General features: G+C 39.8%; 1 protein-coding gene across 8 annotated transcripts in view; it reads left to right on the plus strand.

Annotated features, from left to right (window-relative positions):
* Window positions 1-14,066, plus strand: part of TBCD (tubulin folding cofactor D) — a 254,477-nt gene that overhangs the window by 51,677 nt on the left and 188,734 nt on the right. For all 8 annotated transcript variants that reach the window (XR_005227614.2, XM_043528663.1, XM_043528659.1 and 5 more), the window contains exons 12-14: window positions 3,207-3,267; window positions 3,767-3,841; window positions 10,564-10,658. Coding sequence is in view for 7 of the 8 variants with exons in the window: in XM_043528663.1 (XP_043384598.1) it covers window positions 3,207-3,267; window positions 3,767-3,841; window positions 10,564-10,658 (231 nt within the window). In the remaining variant the exon portion in view is untranslated. The remainder of the gene's footprint in view (window positions 1-3,206; window positions 3,268-3,766; window positions 3,842-10,563; window positions 10,659-14,066) is intronic.

A 14,066-nucleotide genomic window follows, 5' to 3' on the forward strand; every position in this document is an offset into this window, starting at 1 on the left:
AGTCACAGAATGCCCAGCTGAAGCTCCACTTATTGGAGCAGTCAGTGAAGGTTTCTTTGGACTGAAGGAGTCTGGTACTGGAGAAAACAATGTCTGGAAACCTTTCCCCCTCCCCCCTAGCAGATGAATGACACCCAAGGCCAGCACAGAGAAAATCCTGGAAATGAAAAAAGACCTGGTGCCAGTACTGAAGTCCAACATGGAGAGAAATCTCTCTGAGCATAAGGACAGAAACTCTAGGTGGAACTCAGTGCCTTCCAATAGAGACAGGTTTCAGAGTAAGAGCCGTGTTAGTCTGTATTCGCAAAAAGAAAAGGAGTACTTATGGCACCTTAGAGACTAACCAATTTATTTGAGCATAAGCTTTCGTGAGCTACAGCTCACTTCATCGGATGCATACTGTGACATCATCATCATCTGGACCCATGGAAAAGAAGCCCTTGAGGAATTCCACCATGATTTCAACAATTTCCATCCCACCATCAACCTCAGCCTGGTCCAGTCCACACAAGAGATCCACTTCCTGGACACTACAGTGCTAATAAACGATGGTCACATAAACACCACCCTATACCGGAAACCTGCTGACTGCTATTACTACCTACATGTCTCCAGCTTTCACCCTGACCACACCACACGATCCATCGTCAACAGCCAAGCTCTGCGATACAACCGCATTTGCTCCAACCCCTCAGACAGAGACAAACACCTACAAGATCTCTATCAAGCATTCTTACAACTACAATACCCACCTGTGGAAGTGAAGAAACAGATTGATAGAGCCAGAAGAGTTCCGAGAAGTCACTTACTACTGGACAGGCCTAACAAAGAAAATAACAGAACGCCACTAGCCGTCACCTTCAGCCCCCAACTAAAACCCCTCCAACACATTATTAAGGATCTACAACCTATCCTGAAGGACGACCCAACACTCTCACAAATCTTGGGAGACAGGCCAGTCCTTGCCTACAGACAGCCCCCCAACCTGAAGCAAATACTCACCAGCAACCACATACCACACAACAGAACCACTAACCCAGGAACCTATCCTTGCAACAAAGCCCGTTGCCAACTGTGCCCACATATCTATTCAGGGGACACCATCACAGGGCCTAATAACATCAGCCAGACTATCAGAGGCTCGTTCACCTGCACATCCACCAATGTGATATATGCCATCATGTGCCAGCAATGCCCCTCTGCCATGTACATTGGTCAAACTGGACAGTCTCTACATAAAAGAATAAATGGGCACAAATCAGATGTCAAGAATTATAACATTCATAAACCAGTCGGAGAACACTTCAATCTCTCTGGTCACGCGATTACAGACATGAAGGTTGCGATATTACAACAAAAAAACTTCAAATCCAGACTCCAGCGAGAGACTGCTGAATTGGAATTCATTTGCAAATTGGATACTATTAATTTGGGCTTGAATAGAGACTGGGAGTGGCTAAGTCATTATGCAAGGTAGCCTGTCTCCCCTTGTTTTTTTCCTGCAAAACCCCCCCCCAAGACGTTCTGGTTAAACTTGGATTATTGCTGTGCACATTGTAAGATGAGCTGTTGCCAGCAGGAGAATGAGTTTGTGTGTGTGGTTTTTGGAAGGGGGGGGTGTTTGGGCGGGGGGGTGAGAAAACCTGGATTAGTGCTGGAGGTGACCCACCTTGATTATCATGCGCATTATAAAGAGGGGTTTCAAAGGGGGATGGGCTGTTGCCAGATCACTTTAGATAAGCTGTTGCCAGCGGGGGAGTGGGGTGGGAGGAAGTTTTGTTTCATGGTCTCTGTGTGTATATAATGTCTTCTGCAGTTTCCACGATATGCTATGCATCCGATGAAGTGAGCTGTAGCTCACGAAAGCTCATGCTCAAATAAACTGGTTAGTCTCTAAGGTGCCACAAGTACTCCTTTTCTTTTTACGAATACAGACTAACACGGCTGTTACTCTGAAACCTGTCAAAATGGAAAAGGTTCTCTATATGGGCAGTCCAACATGATCTAGATGCAACAGAGCCTGAATACTGAAAATAATTGACTGCTTGCTGCTATTGAAGCTTTTAGGAGTCCTCAGCAACTACGGTCTTTGAATTGCAAGGCAACTGAGAGGGTTGCAGCCAGCCCGCCCTTTTTGCTTTCACTGGGAGCACAGGAATATTGCGTGTGTGATCCAGAGGTCCCAGCTATTAAAATGTTTCTGAACTTGCATGATTGAGGTGCATGTGTGCCTATAGTGGGGTCCATGTTGACTACAACATCATCTCAGAGAACCACAGTTACTGTAGGATAAGTAACAGTTCTGTAAACATTGCCCCAACCTTGTCCCCTGCATCCCAGGGACAATTAATTGCGTAAGAAAACAGGTGGCAGTACCGCTGATTTCCCCGCTTTGGGAGTTTGCACAGTGGGAGCTGCTTTAATAGTGCAGACAGTATAGGCAAGAGAGATGTGCGGATTCATTGTATTCCCTGACTCATTTGGCCATATTCTTCTCTGGCTAGTGCTGGAGACTGTCTGTCCGTGTGTCCCTCCCTCCCTCCCTCCCTCTGTCCTGTGCTGGCTGTTTTGTAGGCTCTCTAGCAGGACAGTGTAGCCTTCTATCTGAGTGCCTGTTACCCCTCTCTTTCACCTTTGCCTCAGGGCCTCAGCTAAGATATGCAAAAGCAGACATAGGGTTATGTGTGCACTGCAAGCAGAGGTCTGGCTGAAGCACCTGTAGACATTTCCCAAGCTATCTTTGAACTATCTAGCTTGGGTAGCAATACCAGTGAAACTGTGGTATCATGGGCTAGCTGTTTGGGCTATACCAGCCTTCCTGGGACCCCTTCCTGGGTATGTACTCAAGAGGCTAGCCTTTGCTGCTCTGGTTTCACTGGTATTGTTAGCTTTGATCTAGATAGCTTGGATATCTCGGGTTGGCTACGCATGCTGCAGTCACAACTTTGAGTGCAGTGTAGATGTATCCTTAATCTCCGTTCTAAATTACAGAGCTACCATCTATTCAGAAAGCACTAATACCCCTTGTTTGCTTTTGTGGCTTCAAATTTCATTTTTGTTACAATCACAACAAGTATGGGTACAAATGTTTTTGTTTAAATTAAGAGCTGGTTGTGATAATAAGGAAATGAGTTTTGAACATTTGTGGAGAATTGCTCTAAAGAACTTGGAGTAATCTGCTTTGCTTAAAATAATATTCTCTACAGAACAATTGCTGATTGGATTGAAAGACAAAGACACCATTGTGAGATGGTCTGCTGCAAAAGGGTAGGTTTCTTTTATTTAATTTAAAACTAATAGATTAGCATAACAGCTGAATGTTTCCCAGGGCTAAATAACTGCATGTTTTTTTCTCAGTGTTATCGGTTATTTATGATGGTTGCAACACAAGTGATGACATGGAGCCCGTGTCTGCTAGTGTTCTTGGATGGAGGTAGAAGTGGTGGGGCATCGAACTAGGAAATTTTAACTAGGGTTGAGATTGGAATGATGTGTGAGGATTTTACTTGGGGCTTTTTTGCAATAGTGTTTCTTCCCCAGTTGGCTGGTCCACGTTTTCGTCTTTTCCATTTGAAAATCTTATTTCTTTGTTAGGCACGTTATTTTGTAGCTTTTTAGCTTGTAGTCTGACATTTGTGTCCTAGTGTGACACTGTTGAAATAATGCATTGTGTCGTCTGTAGTTTGAATCCTGTTATCTTAGTGTAAACTTTTATCTTAAATTACTGTAATTATACAGCAAATCACTTTTCTTCTCTTTTTTGCAGGATTGGTAGAATAACTGGAAGGCTTCCAAAAGAGTTAGCTGATGATGTGGTTGGATCTCTGTTGGACTGCTTTAGGTAATACTATTTTGTATTTAAGCAATAGCTTGCATCCTTGGATCTCAAAATGCTCCTATGCTGTGTACATAATTTCACAGCTGCCATGTGGCCATTTCTGGAGTGGGAGGGCAACATTCAGGCAGGCAACTGGCCCATAGCACATATAAAACAATAAGGAGAATTGGAATTTTGGCCAAGAGCATGGGGCAAACACCTACAGGTGTGAAAAGTACTACTGGAACTTTAATGTCCATGCAAGTTTGGACCTCATTGTTAGGGTCTCATTGAAAGAATAAAACAGAATTTTGTGGTGGTAGGAGGTGGTTTGGATTAGTGCACTAACTTTTTCATGACAGATCTGTGTTCAAGTTCTGATATGCTCTATGTGAAATTGAACTTGATGGTTTTTCCTATCCTAGTATCCAGTGAATATTTCTTCACGCAGCAAATTATGTAGGCATAATTTGCTATGACTTGAATGTGGCATTTTTCAGGTCAGGGGTGAGGTGCATTGGCAGAGCAGTGTGGGAAAGTTTGAACAGTGTCCTCCTACACTGTTTGTGACTCTGGCTAGTACTGATGTATTATGTTCATGAACACCGCAAAATTGATTCAGAAGTATAAAAAGAAAGAGGGAATGTTTTCTTGTACATGTAAGAGCAGAATTGTTGCATATGTGAAAACTAAATTGCTATGAAACCCTTTTCTTCCCATCCAAAGTTGCCTATTGTGTTTAGAATCAGCAGAAAAGCTGAGGAGTACGTGTACGTTTGGTTTACAGGTTACTTGTCCTAGCGTTAAACATTCATAAGTAATGCTTGGCTTCCTGAGGTGGAAGTGTATGGTCATGGTTGTCTTGCTAAAAACTATATCAGCTTATTGCATTCAGGATCCATAAGTACCTTTTGTTACTCAGCGTAGGCAACTTTGCAAGCATCCAGTCTGTATTAAATGTTCCTCCTTAGATGTGTTTTTTTTCTTTTCTGTAGCCTCTAGCATGCCCAGGGACAATTTAAGGAGTGTAGTAACTGTGTCTGATATCAGGGGGTAGCCGTGTTAGTCTGTATCCACAAAAACAACAAGGAGTCCAGTGGCACCTTAAAGACTAACAGATTTATTTGAGCATAAGCTTTCGTGGGTAAAAACCCCACTTCTTCAGATGCATGGAGTCATGCTTATGCCCAAATAAATCTGGTAGTCTTTAAGATGCCACTGGACTCCTTGCTGTTTTTGTGTGTCAGATGTTGGCTTGCAGATTACCATTTGCAAACTAAATAAAACATGGTAAGAATTTCCTATAATGGGAATATTCAAATAAAGAAGTGTCTAAGAATGAAACAGCAGTAGGACAAAGGACACTATGGAACTTTTAGCACATGATCGGAGGGTATACCCAGCCAATTATTCTGCAACAGGCTAGAGCATTGTAGAGTTACACCCCAGTTTGCTGCATACTAACTCACCAAATAGACATGCCCTCTATGTAGCAGGAAACTCAGTCTTATCTGGTTTGTTTTTTGAATATTGGAGTAGATTTGGAAATACTTTATACTCAGATAATCTCACTCTGGGGACAAAGTACTAGATATACCTTTTAAAATCTCTGAGGATACTCAGAAACTGTTAGCAATAATGGTCTATTATGGTCTAAACAGAATGTCAATCAAAATATGTAGAAAATGTATTTTTGTCTGGGTCAAGAAGAGGGAAACCATATTATATATTACACTTCAGACCAGAGAGTAAGTGAGTAAGAAGAATAATAAAAAACACGAGGAATTAATTAATACATATGATGTTGCTTTTTGCTATGGGAGTCACAAATTCTGTGATTCTTCCTCCCCCCCCCCCCCCTACAATTTTTTTTTAAACCACCATGATAGTTGATATTCTGTGGGGCTTATTTTTATTTTTATTTTTTTTTTGGCCTGTGGATTAATGATATACTATGCATGTGAATGAGTTTCGCTTAGAATCTTGAGCTGCCTAATAAAAAATTGTCCAGCTTAGGTGGCTAAGCAACCACACTGTGTCAACAAAAAGAACCAGACCAGTGAGATGTTTCATTGCTCCAGGGTTAGAAAGCTTCACTTTCTCTCAAAGTTTTTTTTTTTTTTTTTTTTTTTTTTTAAGATACAAAACCCAACCTCAAAACATTTCAGAAATCAAATTCAGAGAGAGATGGGCTTGGGTAGTATAGCTATATAGCTGCCCGCTATTAACACAATATGAGCATGGCTAGTTAATTGTACTTAAGTATTCACAACACTTGACTTTTTTTTAGTTACTGATTTGCACTTTACTTAGACTTTTTTCACAATTATTCTCCCATGGCTTCTCCCAAAATACTAGAATAAAAATGCCTTATTTAGGGTGGTTGACACAATGCTGGAATATCGACTTCAGTCAGCAATGGCAATAATTCTAGCATTCCTTGGCATATCTCATCTGAGATTGGTGTAGAACGGACACATGGCAAACATTTCCTCTGTTTTGTATTGTAGCAAGGAAATTGCAATGGAGAAGCGTCCGGTAGGTACATATCCATTTTGTGCTGGAAGATATAACTAGACCTTATGCAGAGAGGCCAGGACTTGTAAATCAGCACTAAGTGTGGCAAACTGGTTAGCAAGTAGACCCAATAGAAAATTCTTCAGGCTTGTGTCCAACTTCAGGCTTGGTATGTATAAGTTACTATTTCAGCATAGCCTGTTTGTATGTTTTAGATGTCTGGATGAATTCTAATTAACAACTAGATTTCATAAAACTATCCAAGGTAATAAGTAGCTTCAGTTGCTTCCTTGGATTCTCCTTCACAGGATTGCCATCTTGGATTTTGTGATGAGCTGGCAATGGTGAATAAATTAAATTGGAGAAACATTTACTTGAATTGAAGAGTAAAGATGAGATACTCTAGTTTATGTACATAAAGAGAAGTGAGAATGGAACTGATCTACTTGAACAAGAGTCACTTGAGTCAATATGAAGAATTTCCATGACAAATGTGCAAATGTACAGATTCAAATGTGTATATTTGAGAGTCTCGCTATTTAATAGTTTAATAAACAACAAAATCCAAGTCAAAAACTGATTTCAAGATGTATGCTTAGCTGGAAAACAGATCAGAGAGATTATACTAGTGGTGCTGGTCTGGACTGAACTGGACTGCAGTCTGCCTTGGCATGGGCTAATGAGGAAGCATCATATCAACTGCAGTTCCAGACCTGGTACGGAGTACAGAGAAATTTTTGAATTGCCACTGGTGTGCTGTTCCATCTCGTGTTTCCAGTTGTCTTTGCTGGGATGCCACATGGTCCTGGACAAAGAGAAGCTTGCAGTGCTGTTGTGGGAATGAAGATGATGAACCTGGTGGCCAGGATTACTGTGAGATAGGACTGTGTAGAAGGGTGCTATGTAGAGACTGGACAGGCAGAGGGGACAGGTTTTGTAAGAGCTGCTCTTGAAAGGGACTGAAGCAAGACAGCCTGTTTAAAGACTTCTGCTGAAATCCTGGCCACTTTGTTCTCTAGTCTTTCATCAGCCTGAATGGAATTTCTGTGGAATCACTGAGTAGAAGCAAAAGCTCATACCAAGAGGATGGAGGGGGGAAGATTTAGTGACCAATTGCAGTGACCTGTCTGTGGCACAGGGTGGTATTGGAAGCAGTACCAGATGCTAATATGGTATTCCTCCCCCTCCCCAGGTTGTTCTGCAGGGAATGTCAAGTTACATACACTGGTTGTATTCTTGGCACTTGATCACCCTTCTGCTATATCTTATTAGTAAGGTTATGATTTTGGTGTGGAAACTTTCACATCAGAGGGACAGGAAAACAATAAGTCACAGGTTACTAAATAATGTAGTTTTTGCTTCATTAACATACACAAAAGTATAGTGTGCCTGCTGAAAGGTGCAGCCTGGTCGAGGGGTTGGAGAGTGAGCTCACTGTGCAGCGGTGGCTCCTGTGCCGCGGGGCTGGGGCTGCTCTTGTCCAGGTGTTGCAAACTGGATCATGTGGTCACAGCACCGCTCAGGTTTGGCCCATCCACCTCTCTGTAGGAGATGAAGCCCCTCAAACACCAGGTCCCAATGCCACTCTATAAATTATACTCGGCGCTTCACAGACCAGTAGTTAGTTGCTGTATTTTCATTTTTTTTTAAAAGATATGTTTTTCAAATCTGGGTGATTAATAATCTAATTAGTAAATAGGTGACTTCCTTTTTCTCAGACACTAATAAGATGTACTGTAGGCAAGGAAATCTGCTGTGAATTTTGCACAAAATTTCTCCTAAAAAAAACTGAATACCAATGGGGATTTTCATTTTGTATTTTGGTTGGCCCTACTCTTGTTTATAATTTAATGCCAGTTATTGCTGGATATAAGATGGGTCATTCTGAAATATGTTAATTTAATTATGTGAATAATAAGGAAAAAATAAACAAAACTAGGTCAAAATAAATGGTTAGATAATCTGTAGATATTTTCTGAAACTGCACAGATATATGATAAAATATATTTCAACACATGACTTTTGAAAGGGGCCTACCTTATAGTTTTACAGACATGTTTGTGATGAGTGATGGTGGGATTTTTGATAGGGATCCATAATCCACATTATTTATGCCTAATTTAAATATTTAAGTTGTTACTGATTAAAGATACTTTTAATGACTACTTTTATATCTATGTGAAAGCACTGAGTAATGCAGATTATTATTGTTGTTAATTAATATTATCTAATAGGAACTAACATTTAACTTGCTTAGATTGGCATCTAATTTTAGTTCAGCAACTTTGGTAATGATTTTCAATAATAAACTGAATATTTTGGCTTCATGTGTGGAAGCTAGTAAACCATTATAAGATGGGGAGGATTGCTTCTTTAGGGCTATTGTTTCTATCTGTGTGGTTGCAGAGCAAAAAAAAAAAAAAAAAGTTTGAGTATGAAGATTGCCTTCACAATAATGAGGGAGAAAAATCTCTTTCTCTTTAATATGAGATCTGAAGTCCAGCAGAACTTGATGGAATTAACCTAAGTTAATGATTTTTTTTTTTGCACTTAGATATCTGTTGTACTTTTGTCTCAGGAAGCTCAATTAATTCACCAAAGTATTTATTTTTCACCAGTTTAAAGCTCTTAGAAAATATTTTTATAAGGAAATGCTAGAAGAAAATTATTTCCTTCATACTCACTGCATAATGTACCTAGCGGCATAGACAGAAAACTATTCTCATTGAAAACTCTGATTAGACTTTAGTATGTGGTATTTACTTTGAATGACTTAGAAAGTGTGTGATACCTTAGCAAGTGAAGCAGCACAAACATATTTTTTTTAATATGCAAGCTTTTGGACTACAAAGGTTTGCAAACTTTTTTGCACATGTTGGTTGGTGTCCAAGATAAGAAAATATTCTGTTACTTTTTTCAGTTACTAATTTGTCTATTGTGGTTTTAATGTGCGGGATTTTCTATGTCTATATGTGCTTATATCACCACAGTATATGGGTTCCTCCAAAGTATTTACAAATTAAAATAATCATTTCTCCTCTTCTTGCCCAGCCTTTTAGAGAAACATCTTGGCTAGTTTATAGGAGTTATTTTATTTTGTTGTTTTGTTAGAATTTTTTTATTTTATTTTTGGTATGGGTTTTGCTATTGAAAGGTAAAAATCTAATGTGTTGTGTTTTGTATTTTAGAATGAACTAGATTTACCTGTACTGAGGTGCTGGGATTTGCAAAGGAGACCAAGGTGCCCAACTCCCTGGGTCACCTTTGACAATCCCAGCAAGAATGCATATTCTAATCGTGACTGTAACTATGCATTTTTCTGTTTTAAAAAATTAGATTTATGCTCTGATTAGTGTAGTTCAAAGAAACTACACTTTGTAAATATCGTGCTATTACTAAATATTAAAAGTGAATGTATTGAGGATCCTTGAGGATCTTAAATTTGTAGGATTTCCAGTGAAAATTTTAGAATTCTTACTGGTATCGTATTGTTTTTAGGTTTTCTTTCTTATTATTAACTTAATACAAAATAAAATGTTCATGTGAATATGATGTTGCATTCTGCAAGTCCCCCCCCCCCCCCCCCCTCATTTGTTTCTGCCATCTCTGCAAAAGTGTCTAAATCTTGAATTACTTTTGGTATTCTTGCTCTAGATCTTAATTATCAGCCACTGCAGGTCACGCCAGTTTGTTTGTTTGGTTTTTGTATTGTGGATAAAAATCCACTATGGCTTAGTGTGAAGTCTACTCTCTCTCATATTTTACTTCTGATGTAGACAAGCGCGTGTTTGTTCCGGAGATAGAATGCCATTATATTAATACACTGTACCACCTACCCATTTTATACTCCTGGTTTTTGTCATGCACCAGGTTACTGAAAATATTTTTTCTTTTTGATAATGAGATTTGATAATAATTGGCATACGAGTATCTGAAGTTGAACTTTTTATTTGTATTTGAGGGTGAGTATGTTTATATCAATAAATGGTTTAAGCACAGTGTTATTTATTCAGTCGAACAATTGCACCATTAACATGGTAGTTAAAGTAGGAAAGAACAAACATTTAAAAAAAATATTTATGCAGTGGTTCCTGTATTTAAAAAAAAAAAAAGTCTACTCTAATACTGTGAATACAAACTGCAGTAGACAAATAGTGATTTGGATTACACATGATAAAACCCAGAAAGCTCAAGTTAAACTTAACAGTGTTTCTGTGTTCTAAAATTAGTTTCCAGGAAACAGACAATTCTTGGCATGGAGGATGTCTGGCTCTGGCTGAATTAGGCAGGAGAGGATTGTTACTCCCTTCCCGAATCGCAGATGGTAAGTTTCTTGAACCTCAATAATATATACAGTAATATGATATAACCTGTGGACACTGTGACTGGCTCCCCCCCCGGATGCAGCCTGGGACTGTGCCCCCTGAACTCTCCCCAGCCTGGGCTGTCTCTCACAAAGACTTGTAGCAACCCCTCCAGGAGCTGTGATCATTCAGCACAACTGCATGTGGATTCCCACACCCAGCTAGATTGCATGAATGCTCCCAGAGCCACGCATGAATCACACAGAGAAAGGCACCAGCCAAATCCCCCCGGTTCCCAGCAGTGTACCCCAGGAATATACCATCTTGCACTGCTCAAGATGGGCAGTGCAAATTTATTAATTAGTTCACCACTTCAGCAATGGAAAGTGGACATACACCAGCCTTTGCGAAGCTGAGCAGATTTGCCCCACATTTCATACAAGCTCACTGGTAAAGATAACCAATTAAACAAATTTATTGACTATAAACGGTAGATTTTAAGTGATAGGCAGAAAGTCAGAGTGGTTACCGAAAGAAAAGAAAATATAAGCACGCAGTCTAAACTCTCAATTCTATTAGACTGGGCAACATCTAGATTAAGCAGTTTTTCTCACCGCACTGGATATTGCAGTCCTTAATATACAGGTTTGTTCCTTAAACCTGGGCCAATCTCCTCTGTTGGAGTCTTGTCTTCTTCTCCGTGTCTTAATTGCTTGCAGAGAAGGTGAGGGCAGGAGAAGGGCCTGGTATGTGTCCACTCTGTTTTATATCCTCAGTCCATGTGCTTGGGGAGCACAAGTCCAGGGATGTCTGGGGGGCATTGCTGAGTCTCTCCAAGCAAGGTTGAGCAATTCCCCTGGTGTGGCCTCATGCAGGTGAGTCATTGCATTGTAGCTCCCTTGCTGGACAATGGTTGTTTGACACCCCGCCCGGGCGTTGGTTATTTTCCTTGCTGTTGCCTCTGGGGAGCTAATATCTGGCTGATTCTCCAACTTATAGCATGTTTTAGTGACCACCATACAACACAATTCTCGTAATTTCATGTGCATTAATGATACACATATATGGATAGAGAAGTGACTTTCAGCAGTTCATAACCTTTCCTCTGATACCTTACAAGGCATGCTTTATATGTAAGATCATGATTATATGAAAATGAGGAATATGGGGGTTACAGTAGAATGTATCACACTGTCTTTTTGTTATGTGTATTTTAACTACTAAAAAGTGCCACATTTTTCTAATCTACCAAGTGGTGTTGTAAAGAACTTTGGCAGAGTTTATATATTGTAAAATACAAATTGAAACAAACTGCCGCCCCCACCCAACAACTGAACAAACGAAAATGATCACATAAGTCCCTTAATTTAAGATTATCAGATGTTGTTGAAGTGCTTGTACTGGAAGAAGATAAGGCTGGATAGAAAGGCTTGCCTAATTTTCTACGTTAACCAATTTTTGTGCACCAGACTTTGGTTTTAGGTGCCTAGAGAAGGGCACTGGCTTGAAATAATTGTCTTGCCTCACTACTAAAGTAATTTGCCATATTGTTGAAATGATTGAGACAGAGTGGACAAAGTGTTAATTTTCAAAGCCGTACATAGTATATGTATAGAAAAGCTCCAGGATCACATCAGTGAAAGCTTCATGGCCTCAAGCTTTTGTCCTGTTTTTGAAAATCTATTGATTCTTTATATTCTCTTTGTTTCAGTACTGCTCCTCTTCATTCTCTGTCTCCATAAAATGACAAAAGCCAAAACTGTATAGGTCAGGAATACAGGATGTCTTTTATCATTGCTTAAAATGGTTCACTTATAATTTGGCAGAGCCTCTTTTTTTTATTTCTGTATAATTTTAGAGGTTTTCCTCCTACACAGAAAATCTTGGTACCATGCAAATATCTTTCTGCTTATACCACTATCTAATTACTTCGGCCCCAGTCCTGCAAATTTATATATAATGGTTAACATTAAGTTGAATAGTGCCATTGAACTCAAAAAGTTAAGCATGTGTGTAAGTCCTTATAGAATTGGAGGCTTAGACCTTTATACCTGGAATCTGATAGCCTGATAATGCAACATTTTTCAGTAATAATATGGAGAATGTCAACTGTAAATTAAGGGGTGTCAGGAAGTTTGGAATCAAATGTGGCTGGTTGGAATCCTGGCTCTGCCAGTAATTTGCTGTATGCCACTGAGCCACATCACTTTACCTCTTAGCCTCAGCTTTCAACATGTATGAAGTGAGGATGACAGTGATACCTCCCCTTCCTCCCTCACGTAGATGTTAACAGTACAAACATCGGTAAATCTTATCTGAATATGCATGGGCTATATATGTAGTAATCTGTGGGTTTTTGACCATCAAATCGTTTCATGGACGTTCTGAGGGGTAAAGAAAGATGGAAATAAAAAAATTATGCTTTGCAGCAGCCTGTTTACTTTGATTGCACATCTACATTTTGTGATCTGAGGATGTAATGACTTTCCTGCAGGATTCCTGCTTATGATGTAATTGTCTTTATATCTTTGGCTACGATACTTTCATTTAAACAATTGAACACCTATATCCTCAAAATGAACCTTGATAAAATAATATAGGGGTAATCTTTAACAGGGCCCTGTAACAGGTTCACAACAACACCAATCCCCCTTTTTCCTCTCCTCCTTTTCATTTAGGGCTTTGTAGATCAAAACCCACATTTTCAAACTCCACCCTGAAGGCAGCCAGTGCTGGATATGAGCACAGAAGTCATGGTTTCTCACAAAAAAATCCTGCTTTATAAGTGGGCTGCTCTGTCTTGCCACTTTGATGTAAGGTGTATCCCCATATAAAAGTGCATTACAGTAATCCAGTCTTGAGGTGACAGAAGCATGGTTTATGGTAGCAAGGTCTACATCTGAAAGAAATGGTCATAATCTCTAGGTAGACACAGATTAGAGAAGAAAATATTCCTGCACTGCTGCTATTTGATCATCTAACAGCAACTAGGACCCCAGTCCTACCCTCTGCAAACATAAGTCACAAATGGAGGGTATGTATTCTCAATTAAAGGAGATGTTATCATTTCCATATCTTCCAGTTGCTCCTCCCAACTAATCAGTGTCACAATCTCAGTTTTTTCTGGATTAAGCTTCAGGCAGCTAGATCTCCTTGATGCCCCACTTTCCCTCAGACGTTGGGCCAGGAACTCAATAGCACTGGATGTTTATCAGCATACTGAAAATATCAGATTCCGTATCTCTTCAGTAACCCTGTAAGCAGCTCCCTGTGTGCACACTGCATGGGCAAGGGAGACAAGGTGAACTGTATGCAGTTCACCTTAGGAGGAAGAAGCATCTGTCCTTTCCCACCTTCTGTGAATACTCATTGAGTAAAGAATGGAATTCCCCAAGAGTATCATCATCCACTCCTACTGTGATCTGCTT

Source organism: Chelonia mydas, chromosome 14 (genome assembly GCF_015237465.2).
Source record: "Chelonia mydas isolate rCheMyd1 chromosome 14, rCheMyd1.pri.v2, whole genome shotgun sequence".
NCBI classification, from domain to species: Eukaryota; Metazoa; Chordata; order Testudines; family Cheloniidae; genus Chelonia; species Chelonia mydas.